General features: G+C 43.1%; 1 protein-coding gene across 4 annotated transcripts in view; it reads right to left on the bottom strand.

The window, feature by feature from the left end:
• Nucleotides 1–6611, bottom strand: part of GJE1 (gap junction protein epsilon 1) — a 28185-nt gene extending 21574 nt beyond the window's left edge. For 2 of the 4 annotated variants that reach the window (XM_082249119.1, XM_082249122.1), the window contains exon 1: nucleotides 1378–1650. In XM_082249119.1, the coding sequence (XP_082105245.1) occupies nucleotides 1378–1494 (117 nt within the window). In that variant the 5' untranslated portion in view covers nucleotides 1495–1650. Of the gene's footprint in view, nucleotides 1–1373; nucleotides 1651–6493 lie in introns of those variants that run through there. The other 2 variants (XM_082249121.1, XM_082249120.1) reach the window with 2 other exon arrangements.
• Between the last annotated feature and the right edge of the window lie 7028 nt (nucleotides 6612–13639).

Genomic DNA, 13639 nt, shown 5'->3' on the forward strand with positions numbered 1-13639 from the left:
CTAGATTTTCACTGGTCTGGATTGTAGCTATCAGAGAAGTTAAATAAGGCTATCCATACACAGATTCTCTTCGTCAGCTTGCAGGCTGTGAGAGAAATCTAAATCCTCCTTCCACATTAAACAGCATGGATAGAGGTATTTGTGCTGCCGGCTATTGAATTCACGCAGTCATGACACCTGTGATTGCTTGAATTTCTAAACAGTGATTGCATCTAAGAGTATGCAGCTTCTGTTTACCTGAAAATTTCCCACTTGACTCCCTTGATTCTCCTTGTTCAATACATTTTTTTTAGTTTTACAATACAAAGATATAATGTGAACAAATATGTGCACAGGAGAAAAACACACTACATTACATAGTTTGAAGGGGCATGGCTGAAGAAAACGGTTGAGATCAGTAAAGGCCCAACAGAAAAATCAAACATAAACATAGCAAGCATTATAGAATAAGTTGCCACTCACTGGAGCAATCAAGGTATGATTGATAGGCTGGGGAAAGTTCCAAGGTAGCGGAATATAAAGTAAAATAATTTGAAAGAATCAATGCTGGCTCATGCAAAAGAAACCGGTGTAGGCGAATGACACATTTACTAAACTGTAAAGAAGAAGAGGGCAAAATAAAGTTCTGTTGGAACCTTGTTTGAACTTAAAGGTCGGGAGGGGGGAAAAAAGGGTTGGGAGGGGGGAAGTGAGGTTGCCAGATGGAAGAAAGGACTTGGGGGTACAGAAGAGGAGGGGAAAGAAGAAGAAGAAAGAAGGAGAACCCCTTTAATTTTTCAATCAACTTTCTCAAGCTGGTTGGTGCCAACAGGGAGGGGTCGCAGGAATCAGTCAACAGCAATAAGTGGCCAGAGTTCAAGTTGTGTATGGATAGCTTTAGGACCTGGGGGGGGGGGGGGGTCACAGTTTACTGTACAGAGAGGGGCTGGGGAAGATTTTTTAACAAGGATGTTAGCATTTAAAAGTTTTAATTTAACAAGTATGAGCCCTGAATAAATAAGTTAATGCCTTGTTTAATAAGGCAAAAGATGAATGTGCATAGCAATCATATTTTATTAGTCTGGTATAAGTAAAGGCACTTTACAAATTATTGGCTTAACTGAATAAACTTGTCAAAGTATTTTTTTTCTTTAATTAACTTATATTTGCTTCAAACAGTCATTTTTAGTAAGAATATGTAGACACTTGTTTCAAAGGTGTTACACTTCCAAAACTGTCAAAAAAATGGCAATACTGCTTCATATAAACATATAGAGCTATTTTTCTATAATAAAGGTTAGTACAAAAAGGATCTAATTATTGATGCATTGAAATAGTTACTTAGCCCTTTACTTGATGTATAAAACAGAGACTATAAAGAGTATGTTACTCACCAACCTCAGTCCAGGTGTTGTGTTGTTTGGGCGACCCATTCAGTCCTTGTTTGGGGTCAATCTCATCCTTGTTCTTAGAATTCCCAGGCTGATCTGGATTAACAGAGCCACAGAGAGCCATTTCTCTGCCATTGCTAAGTGGCAGTTACTACATGCAAAACTCATCAGCAGATTGATTAATTCATATTAAATAACAATGTTATAATCCATAATTGGTGACTCTCTTACAAATGTTTTTTGTGCCTTGGTACTGCCAGTCACAGAAAAGAGAAGAATCAATCAGTACAGTACAGTACGGTAGATACACCAGTGCAAAAATGCTCTGTACAATGCATCTGATGGCATAGTAATGAAAAGCTCAGCATCATGTGATCACAGTAGCTGAAAGCCCCTTTCAGACTGCTCTCTAGTACCATGGTTTACATTAGTTCTAACCTGGCTTAATTTAAAACTGCAACCCAGGGACTATGTTCAGGTTACAAAATCTAGATTTTGTTGCGAGGATCATGGTGCAGCTATTTTTTATTTATATATACTGTATGCTTTAAAAAATGTAAAATGTTTTAAATATTTGTGCATCATTAAAATTCTTGTAACAGGACATATTTTTAATTTTTGTAAAGGGATACTATCATTAAGATTTGTGGAGGCTGCCATTGCTGGGCTCACTTTCAAGTATATTAGTTTCCTGGCTGTCATTTTGATACTTTGACTTCGATGCTGTCTAGGGGTCTGGCCTGGCATTAAATAATTGCGCTAACACTTTTCTGACACTTATGTATAGCATTCTTGTTTCAGGACTGTGATTGAAACAAACTGAAATCAGATAGCCAGGTATCTAGTATTTTAGGAAGGAGGAGTGCAGTGGCAGCTCCCATACTTCTCTCATGCCAAATTCACTTTAAGTAAGGTACCTCATGTCAACCTAACATTGTGTTTCCTTTTATGAGCATTTATAATAATTGTTTCCTTCACTTCCTTTTAACTCATTTTTAAAGATTTACGGCTGACTCGCATATGTGCGGGGCCAGTTTCAGCGCAATTTGTAAAAGGAGTCCAGTGCAGTTTTGTTCAGCAGTTCAGGTACGATTCAGATGCAGTTTTTTTAAGCGTATAACACTCAAAATCACACCTGAACTGGATTGAAAATCGTACCTGACTCTTTTTAAAATCACACTGTGGCAAACCCGCTCATATGTGAATCTATAGAAAGCCGGTTTGGTTCACATGTCATGCAAATCGGAAGTGGTTCAAAGCGCAAAAACATGTATGTTAACCGGGGCTTAAAGTATAAGTCCACCCTAACACTAAAATCCCTGCATCTACAGACATCCACAATCTAACACTAACCTATCTAGCCCTGTAAAAGAAATAAATCAGCATACCTACAGTACCTTTTTTTGCAGCCGATCCGATCCTGTCTCCAGCGGCGGTAGCTCTGCAGAGGACGTGATGTTACCCATAAACTTACTATGGGACTTCTGTTGTCAGTTGTGTCCTCTGCACCCGTGGGATAGGGTTGGATTGGCTTCAAAAAAGGTATGTATACTGATTTCTTCTTTACAGGGCTAGATAGGTTAGTGTTAGATCGTGGATGTCTGTAGATGCAGGGATTTTAGTGTTAGGGTGGGCTTCTACTTTAATCATGCCTACATTAAAGAGAAACTTTACCCAGTCAAGGCAGTTTGATTCTCGTTTGGGTATTCAGTTCTATCTACACCAAGGGTCTTCAAACTATGGCCCTCCAGTTGTTCAGGAACTACAATTCTCATCATGCCTAGTCATGTCTGTGAATGTCAGAGTTTTACAATGCCTCATGGGATGTGAAGTTCCACAAGAGCTGGAGGGCCATAGTTTGAAGATCCCTGATCTAGACCATGGCTGCAAGACCTTCCCATCCCCAAAAAGCCATAGCAGCCTGACTGTGGGATGAACAGGGGCAGAGTCCAGAGACAAAGGCAAAAGCAAGGTGGGGCAGAAGACTTTACCTAGTGGTACCTGCATTCAGGGTCCTTTGCATTCCTGGAAGGTATGAAAGGCAGAATAATTTATTTATTTCTACAGCCCCTGAGGCAGTATGAAGCCAGCACTCAGAAAAGTCAATTGGCCACACATAGCTTGGATTTTGCACCTATGAACTGGATTGGACAGCTGGGACACAGGACAAGATTGGACTGTAATACATTAGACATCATTGCACTATGAAAGTATATCTAAAGCCCAATTTTTTATGCTGACGGGTTAAAAACCCCTGTCAGACTTTCAAGCTCTCCCTCCTCCTCCCCTTATCTTATACTTCTAAAATGTTACTGCACTTTAATTAATATTTGACAAAATGCACCATTAGACTCTGTGGTTGGATTTTTATTGTGAGATGGGTTCATAGTCACATGAGTCACAACTTTTCACTAGAATTTCCATTCAATGACTCCCCCCCTTCAAATTTTTCTGTACTTACTATGAACTGACTATTCTGAATTTTTTTATTTTTTATACGCTTGTATTTTCTCATATTTACACTTCTGACTTTGCATAAACGGAATTAGAAAAAAAAAATTTTCTATATAAAGAATCAAAAAGGCCTGTTAAGTTTTTATTGTTGTCTGTGTCTCTGCTGGAGAGATTTAACCTTTATATTTGTCCTGATAACTGTTATTGTGACCGAATAGGATGGGAAGTCCGATATTTTACAGTTTTTATCAGAGCAGACGGTAAGGGAAACCTTCCAGTGGGGACACCTGTTCTGGTGACAACTGTCAAAAAGGGAATTTCCCCTCACTTTGGAGACTTGCAATTTGTTGCCACTCCCCATTAAGACATAGACAGCAAAGAAAAATCCTGACAAGGGTGGTAACCATTCTCTGCTCTTTACCTGCCTCTCCCCTCCCTACACACACACACACCTTCAGTACCCTTTCCCAGTCTTATACTCACCTGTTCATGATTCAGAAAGTTACTGATCACGTGCAGGGGCAGGACAAGGTAGAGAGGGGGCGGTAGGGACAAGTGGAGTGCAATCATGCAATGGGGGGTGCCCAGGTAGAGTGAGTTTGACACTGCAAGCAGGGCTCCCCAAAGTCTGCCTGAAGGTGGTTAAAGATGCCCAGCACAAACTCACCACCACTGCCCAGAATATAGTACCTTGTGACAATGTACATACAGAGTGGCAGCAGGGTGCCAAATGCTGGAGCGCTCCTTGTACCACTAGAAGGAATCACTTCACACTGCTCTGTCAGATGGAGTGATCTCTGCCCTACTGATGACTGCTAGTTCTGGCTTCTGATATGGCGTAGGTGTCTTTGTGATTGGTGGAATGGTGATGGGGTTAATTAACTAACACCATTACAGGCAAGTAATGCAGCATGAAGTGGTTAATGAACTGCCACTGATTACTAATGTATTAGTGGCCAGTGGCAGTGTTAATTAACCCCTTCATGCTGCACTTTGAAGGAGTTAGAAAACACTGCCACTGGCCACTACTGCAGCACAAAGGGGTTAATTAACACTGCCACTGACCACCGATGGGGAAACATGTTTAAAATAGCAATGCCACTGGCTTTGAAAGGGGGTTTAAAAATCACAGCTCCACTGACCACCAATGTAGGTGTATTATTGCGAAAACTTCCAGCAATGTATGGGGTTAATATTTTGTAAACTGACAAAATGTTGTTATTGCAGAAACTGGCACAAATGCTGGGGATTATTATTGTGTAAACTGGAACCAATGCTAGGGTTATTTTTACATAAACTGAAACCAATGCTGGGTGTTATAATTGCTAAAAACTGGCAACAATGCTAGGGGTTAATATTGAGTAAACTGGCACCAAAGATGGGGGTTACTATTGTGGAAACTGGCACCAATGCTGGGGGTTATTCTAAATCCTGGCACCACACTGGGGTTGATTATTGCTGAAACTGGCACCAATGCTTGGGGTTATGAATGTGTAAACTGGCACTAATACTGGGGATTATGATTACACAAACTGGCACCAGTTGTCAAATAATCCTGAGAACTATAATGTCCATAGATAGTAGGGTGAGCCATGCCAGTAAGGTCTCGGGGACCTAGACAAAAAAGGTTCCCTGTTCCTCCTGGTTTATTACCCAATCTTAAAAAAAAAGCCCCGGTTAAAGCCCCGGATGGGCGTTAGCACCGTTGTGTAGGTAAGTGTGTTTAATTCGATTTGAAATCAGCGATGGTCTTTGGCCACGGCTTGAAGAATGTGCAGTATATACTCACTATATTACGTATCTGTACAAGGAAATTATTGGGTAACCATACCTGATTTAGCTCTCCAGATTTCATTTAAACAGCAATGCCAGGCAAAGAAAAACAAAGTTTAGTTTTTAATGAACTAATCTAAAGTTCTAAACCATCCCATAAGTGTAACACACCCTATAACACTGACCATCCCATAACAGTAACAATATTAATGAGAACAAGTCATTAATAAAATGTACAGAGTATTACCTTCCATGCATGATTGCCTGAACATGGGGATGGGTGCATGTTTAATTTTTAAAAATATGACTGATATTGTTTGGGGCACATACACACTGGCCAGCACAGTAAAGTCCCTTGCACACCGGGCCATCTAGCAGTGTGTCTCTCTTAGCATTTTAGGTGAAAATAAAGGAAAGAAGGCTGAAAAAAAGGAAACTAAAGCAGCTACCAAATCTACGAATTGGTAAGTTAAAAAAAAATTACATTTTTGCTCTTGGGTTTAAGCTGTAAAAAAGGCATCTAATGGTTTACTTTGAAGGACACTATTCTTCCCTCTGATTTCGCATGTAAATAAAAGATATCCAGGGATCCACCATGAGCAGCTTGATCTTCATGTTTCATTTTGTCATTATGCTACATCTTATTTTTTCTAGAATTCCGACAACTACTTTCAAATTCCAACTGCCATTTTCTAGGGCAGGTCTGAGTCTGACCTAAAGCTTCGGTGAGATGTCAGTTCTATAAAACTACACTTTAAAAAGACAGCTTTATCCAAATTTTTCAATATTTCATATTACATTTGTTTTCTTTTAAATACACCTTTGGCCTCCTGGTACAATGTATTTCCTGAAAATGCAAGAAACAGTTAGAAAATACAACCTAATTACACACTAACCTCTTCACCACCCAGCGTTAACCGTAATCCAGATAGTTATACGCTTGTTGAATGCGACAGCAGATGATGATCTTGAATCTAGCCAGATAATATACATCAATATCCCTGGCTGGTCCCTTAATACAAAACCCATTAAACGGTTATATTCAACTGTTCAAATGCCTTGTTGAAAAGATAACATCAGGCTTTAGCACACAGATTTGCAGAGCTGTACAAACAGTAACCGCTCCAATTTTCTGTATCATCTGAACTAATTCAGCTGCTGCTAGAACAGGCAGGTTTGTTTCTGAAATGCTGCTGAAAGGACCATGTAAATAAAAGTCACCTCCCATTTTCTCATTTAGCCTATGTTTCAGTGGTCACAGTGGGGACTAGCCTGGCTTATACTTTATAGTTTATTGTGCTTTGTTCAGTTGGTGCATGTTGGTGATGAAAATGTTCCTCGAAAGCTAGAAAAAATATTTATATAGGGTTGATTTACTAAAACTGGAAAGTGCAAAATTTGATACAGCTGTACATGATAGCCAATCAGCTTCTAACTTTAACTTGTTTAGCCACTTCCCGCCTACCCACCATCAAATGACAGAGTGGTGCGGCTCTTGTTCTAGGATGACGTCATATGACGGCGCCCCATAACGACCACTCTCGTGCTCCGTTTACAGTAAGGCCCAAACATTGCCCATCAGTGCCACCAATCAGTGCCCATCAGTGACTCCAATCAGTGCTCATTAGTGATGCCAGTCAGTGCCCATTAGTGCCTGGCCTGCTCATCAGTGCCACCTATCAGTGCTCATCAGTGCCGCATATCAGTGCACCACCTCATCAGTGCTGCCTCATCAGCACACATCAGTAAAGAACAATTACTTAATTTCTGTCAGTAAATTTTGTAATTAAGAAAAACTTTTTTTTTTAATTTTTGGTATTTTTTTTTTTTAGTAAGAAATAAAAAAAAAGAAAAAACAGCAGTGATTAAATACCACCAAAAGAAAGCTCTATTTGTGTGGAAAAAATTATAAAAATGTAATTTGGGTACAGTGTTGCATGACTGCGCAATTGTCATTCAAAATGTGACAGTGCTGAAAGCGGACAATTGGCCTAAGCAGGAAGGGGTTGGAAGTGCCCTGGAGGCAAGTTGTTAATTAGGCTTTAACAAAAAAAAAACCTGAAAGCTGATTATTTTTTATGCAGAGTTGTACCAAATTTTTCACTCACCAGATTTAGTAAATCAAGCCTATACTGTGAAAACAGATTGCAGTTCTACAGTGTACACCTATGCGAAGGCTATGTTTGCATGCTCGGGGATTCACACATGTTCAGTGCATCCCCGGCAGGCAATCCCATTCGTGTCAATTGGGACACAGCAGCTGCATGGTGTGCAGGTGTATTGCCCCGTTTGCAGACAGTATACACCGACACCCATACAGCAACATTTTCTATGCCCACTGTGATAGTGCAAGGCCCTGCCACTATGTGAGTATAGGCAGAAAATACACAGGGTTCTCAAAGTTACAGCTTGATGGACTGCAGAATATCAATTTTTAGCAGAGAAAACTGTTTTTACAGCTTTCTCCGAGCTTTGATATTCCAGATATTCTACAGAGTTTGGAGATTTGGGAGGGAAGAAATCTCCAACATAGTGTCCTGGTGTTGCCGAAGACCAGCAGGGTGTGTGTTAGGGTGCACACTGCCATTATACGGGCAGGCTGTGCCATAGCACTAGGCTCCCTTCAGACGATATGTGTGTGGTCTATCCAGGAGACAGACATACTCCTATCAGGAGAGGTGCTCCACTCAATAGACAGTACTCCATGCTGAAGGAGAGATTAAATGTCTACCAGGCTGTGATGGTTGAGACAGTTAAAGAGAGTCTGGAAGACTGGGCGAGTCTAGGGGATCTATTGAGAGGCTATGGAGTGGGCCTGTGTAGCAGGGTGCCCTAACTACAGGCTGAGTAAGCCCGGAGAGCCCAGAGAGCTGGGTAAGACAGTCTGAAGAACCAGTGAAAAGAGCAGTGGTGCTGCTAAAGAGGGAGCAAGGTGGCTTGGTGTTATCCTTGTGTTATTCACTTTGATGGTGGAAACCCCTACTTGGGCAAGTTTTCTGTTGAACTTTTATTTTTGTGATTAATAAAAGTGGCCCGACAAAGCCTAAGCCTAGGTTGACACTGATGACAGTTTAAAATTGTGCGAGTTCAGCTAAACTCGCACAATTTCAAACCAGCATTTTCAGTCCGACTTTGAGGGCGATTTCACAAAAATCTGTGTGGGTTCCTGCACAGCTGTCTGTTGAAATTGCCCCCTGAAGTCGCCAAACGTAGTACAGAAACTACTTTTGGGAATTGGTGCGGCGCCAATTCAGATAGTGCCATTGCCGGCAATTGGCTCTGATTTGATATGTCAATTCGGGCCAATGTGAATGTGAGCTTCATCAAAGTTCAGACTGGCAGGATCTCACTAAAATTGCTACTACCACTGAGCTAATTATCCCCAAGATCACAACACACATAGAAATGTTTTTTTGCTCACAAAATTTGGCCGCATACCACATCTTGGTAATAGCGATCGCTTGGAAGAACCGAGGAGAGGGGATGCAGAAAATAAAACTGAGCAGCCCATGAGGAGGTCTCTGTACTAACTATTTGATGTTAATACAGCGATCTCCCCGCTGTGCTATTGTGTTCTTAAAGGGGGACCCAGTAGAACACACTGTTCAGTGCTCACAGCCATTGACTAAGAGCGCTGATTGGATGCGGATCAGCTGCTGGTTTTCCCAGCATTTTGTTCAACAGAAGCCTGTCTGATGTCTTGATCCTGAGATCTGCTTCTGTCAAACAAGGACCTGTACACATGTCCTGATTGTTGGCCGATATCTACTGAACAAGCTGATTTCGGCAGATATTTAGCCTGTGTGTACAGGGCTTAAGACTGTCCATAGATGACTGAAATTTCAGGGAATACCGCTAAGGCTCTTTTCACATGAGCAGACTGATTGGGTCCCCCTGTTAGTTTTTCAGGCGGACCCGAACAGACCCTCCATGATCTTCTATGGAGTGGTGCATGAAAACAGACATGTGTCTATTTAAACCTGCCAAAATCCAATCCAAAAAAAAAAAAAAAAGACAGATGGGGATCCGTTCCCCAATCCGTAGTGGATCGGATGGCAGTCGGGTGTAAACGGACATGCAGTCCGTTTACATCCAACCACCCATAGAGGAGAGTAGGTTGTGTCTGCTCTGCAGAAGGGGAGCAACACAGACCAGCCATCCGTCTGCTCAGCAGGGATCAGCGGACAGATTCCCCACTGAGCTGGTGGAGTCCGCCCATGCAATCAGCTGAAATTTGATCTGTGGGTATCCCTACAAGCAGCACGCAGCTTGACAAAAGTCAATTTAAAAAAAAACAACTTAACCAGGTGCCCCATCTGCTGAAAATAGTAGCCGGCAGTGAAGATTTTTCCATCCATCACAAGCCAAATGAGAAAAAAAAAAAAAATCAAGCTGCGTACAGTTAGTTTAGGCAAACAACCTTAATGCTTTTCTAAACAATAGAAAACATCGAAGAAAATCCATTTAAAGCCCCATACACACGGGTCAAATATCAGCCGGTTCAACAGAAATCGTCCAACTTTCGTCCCCCGCGTGTACAGCAGCCTATCCGACAGAAACCAGCAAAAAGTCTGACCTCTGTCGATGGGGCATGACTGTAAAAGATTTACTGATACCCATCTGTGACGGTACTCGCCGTCACTGAGACTGAAAAAACTATGTGACAGATAAATTGATGGTTTGGATTGCTTCAGTTGATCAGACTTGTAACAGATGCATGTCATCAGCTCAAACACCTGTCTTCCATGGATTGTAAACCATGTTGATTTGTTCATCTATTGTTTACTGTGGGTTCTCAGTATTTACACTATAATATGTGTATTTGTATCTTGTTTTACTTTTGGTGCCAGCAGTCTGGGCTTCCAGGCTGACTTAAGTACGCTGAGCTAATTAGCATGTGAATGATAACCTTGTCTAGATGGGATTAGCCATGAGTCAGCTGTACCTCGTTATCTCACCATTGTGTGATGCGTTATGTAAATATTCAGGTCATTGTTCATGTAGTAACTGTCATGCTTCTCAGGTGTATAAAAGTCTGCTACTTGTTTTAATAAAAAAGAGTTAGTTGCTTTCAGAGACATACAAGCTAAGTTCAGGCTAGTTTTTGTATGGGGGGCGGCTGGAATATCTCTATATGTCCAGACTGGAGGAAGCCTTATACTGACGGAAGACCACAAGCACGGTGTGGGTCGACGGTTCCGTTACATTGGTGGCAAGCGGTGGGATGCTTCCTGCAGTCTGGAACATCCAAACCTCCACCGGGATCCAAGGTCCGGGGAGCAGAAAAGGAGAGGTACAGATATCAGCCGCCATGGAAGAGGAATTTGGAAGGAGGTTGCGAGAGATGCAAATACAGCACAGGGGACAAGTTTCAGAGAAGGTCCTGCTGGGATGGCACGATTCAATATGATTGGAACTCTGGGAGGAAGCGCTAGCTCGTGAGCAGCGACACCAGGGAAAAATCCTCCCCTCCTTCCAGGAAAGGTACTGGTCGCAGTACGAAGTGCGAATGGTGTTTTTGGGGAGATTACCGCATAAGGAATGGAAAGCTGAATTAAGCAGGCTGGTCCAGGAGGAGATGCGGTTGGATGAGAGCTATAGAGCCTTCCGCTGGTATGTAACCCAAGTGTGCCCATGGACAGCAGATGACAGCCCAACGGAAGGCTTTTGCTACAGCGGCCTGGGGCTGTTATTAGAGAGGCTGTCTGAGGACCCCGACTTTGGGAGCGATTTGGAGTGGCGTTTAGAGGAAATCTTAGAATACAGAGAATAGATGCTGAATGTCTTGGACGTACACTGGAAGATTTGGAATTTCTAGCCAATCAGGAATGGGAGCTGGAGATCGCCTACAGACGGCTGCTAGACTCTGCTCAGTGCCAGGCCTGGGCTCCCCTTGCCTGGGAATATCCAGAAGTACCAGCTGACAGTCCAGAAATCCTGACTGAAGAGTCGGCAATGTGGCACAATAATAGTGTGCTTTGCACACCTGCACCCACGGTTTTGGATGCGGAGGTCTTATGGCAGATGCAGCAAGTGCTGACTCACCTTGACGAACCTGTTTCTGCACAGTCAAATAAAATACAAAAAAACTATCAGCGCAAACCCAATATATGTGATAAAATAACTCAACCTCAATTCAATGTGCTTAAATCAGGTGTGTGAAAGTATATAAGTGGTATCCGGCAGCATACACCAATCGTGTTTCACAAATCACAATAAACTATAAATCCTACCAAAATGTGATGCGCCAGAAATATAATAAAAAAGTGATGACTTTAAATACAATAAATCATATCCGTTCATAAGGCACATAGCAATGTGTGTGCTTCCAATAAAGTGATATGAAGAGTGTCCCCGTATCCAATTGAAGAAAATCCAGTGATGAAAACAAGTTGTAAACACCAATTAGTGAATCCCTCCACCAGGTGAATTAGCCTCTCACCTTCCTAAAGGACCCAAACGGGCCAGCAATCACATGTATCATGGATCAGACTTCCAGGAAAGAGCTACACTGTATTGCACCTCGAGGGATCCCGGGACATACAAAAAAACAGATGAAGAAATCTAGTGCTCTCTGCTTACTAATAAGGGTGTGCTTTATTAGAGAAAGGCAGATCAACTCACATTTGTTGGGCACTCAGCCGTGCCTGCTGTATAAGCGATGTCAGCGATCTGTTACCAGAGAGAGACTCTGCGTCGGCCACGCACGCTCCGCCCCCCTATACGCATTACATCGAGCGTAATGCTCCTTTGACTTCCTCGGTAGGGGTCCTGTTTCTGCACAGGACGAGCTTGGATGGAGGAATGCATATGATCAGCCGCTGGATAAAGGTATGGGAGAAGAGGAAGCCATCTTTATTCCCCAAACACAGATTACAGATTTAATTGACTTTCAATCGGAGGATGATATGGAAGATAATTCACCCGCCAAAGTGTTGGCACTGGGCCCAAGTGCCACCAGCCACTGCCCTGAACTTTCAGTAGTTCCCGAGGCTGGGGATTTAATAGACCGTTCTGTTGAGGAGGAACCTCCCAGTGAGTCTACAGCAGAAGAAATGGCATCCAGGCACAGCGTGGCTGACCTCTGCCTGCAACAATTGGTGACTGAGGAAGAGGTGTGCAAGGCCACTGACTTTACCGTTTACTTTCCTGCAGAACAGCTGGCATCAGGGCCTATCATCACTGAGCTCTGCCCAACACCAACAGCAGCTTCAGCAACCCAGAGAGAAGAGGCAGCTGACATTTCTGCTACACCACTGACAGGGGCATGGGATTTCCTGCCATCAGCATCTGTGGAGTTACAAGAAACTTCTACAGCAGAAGCGCTGACAACTGGACAGAGGGTCCAAGACCTCTGCCCTACACCTGTGGTAGTTCTTGAGGCCCAGGGTGAGAAGGTGGCGGTCCCTTCCCAGCAGCAGAGTGTATACCAGAATGACGACACCAACCCAGCAGAAGCGCTGGCAACAGAGCAGAGTGCTGCTGGCCTCTGCCCTCAACTTACAAAGGATGGATTTCCTGAGCAGGTGAATGAGACTACAATCTCCACCTGTATACCCCAGGGATGCTGGGCAGTCGGCCCAGATCCCCAACAGCACGAGGGAGTAAGCCCAGCCACCCTGTCTTCTCTCCAGCAGCTGAAAGGACTCCAGGGAGAAGGGCCAGTCCACGCTTCTTTCCTACAGCGGGTATGTTCTGCGAGAGAGGCAGAGGTTGGCTGGGTGAGTAATGCTCCCTTTGGGACAATTTGCTTGGGGTACTGTGTGGGTATAGACATTGGGGGGCTGGAACTACAGACTACCTTCAAAGTCAACCCATTTGGGGTCCCCTCCTGTGTTAGTCTCCTTCCAGAAGCAGAGAGATGTGACGGTAGTCACTTTGGTTGGGGGGCCCTTGGAACACAGCTTACCTTAGAGAGGTTGGGAAATATCTCTCTCAAACCCCTAGGCACTTCTTATGTCTAAATCACCCTGTGTCTTTTAGGGACACAGGGTGACCAAAAAGCCAAGTCTGGCCTGCCCAAACCAGACTTCCACAGACTG

Source organism: Pelophylax lessonae, assembly GCF_965119305.1.
Source record: "Pelophylax lessonae genome assembly, chromosome: 3".
In the NCBI taxonomy this organism is placed as follows: domain Eukaryota; kingdom Metazoa; phylum Chordata; class Amphibia; order Anura; family Ranidae; genus Pelophylax; species Pelophylax lessonae.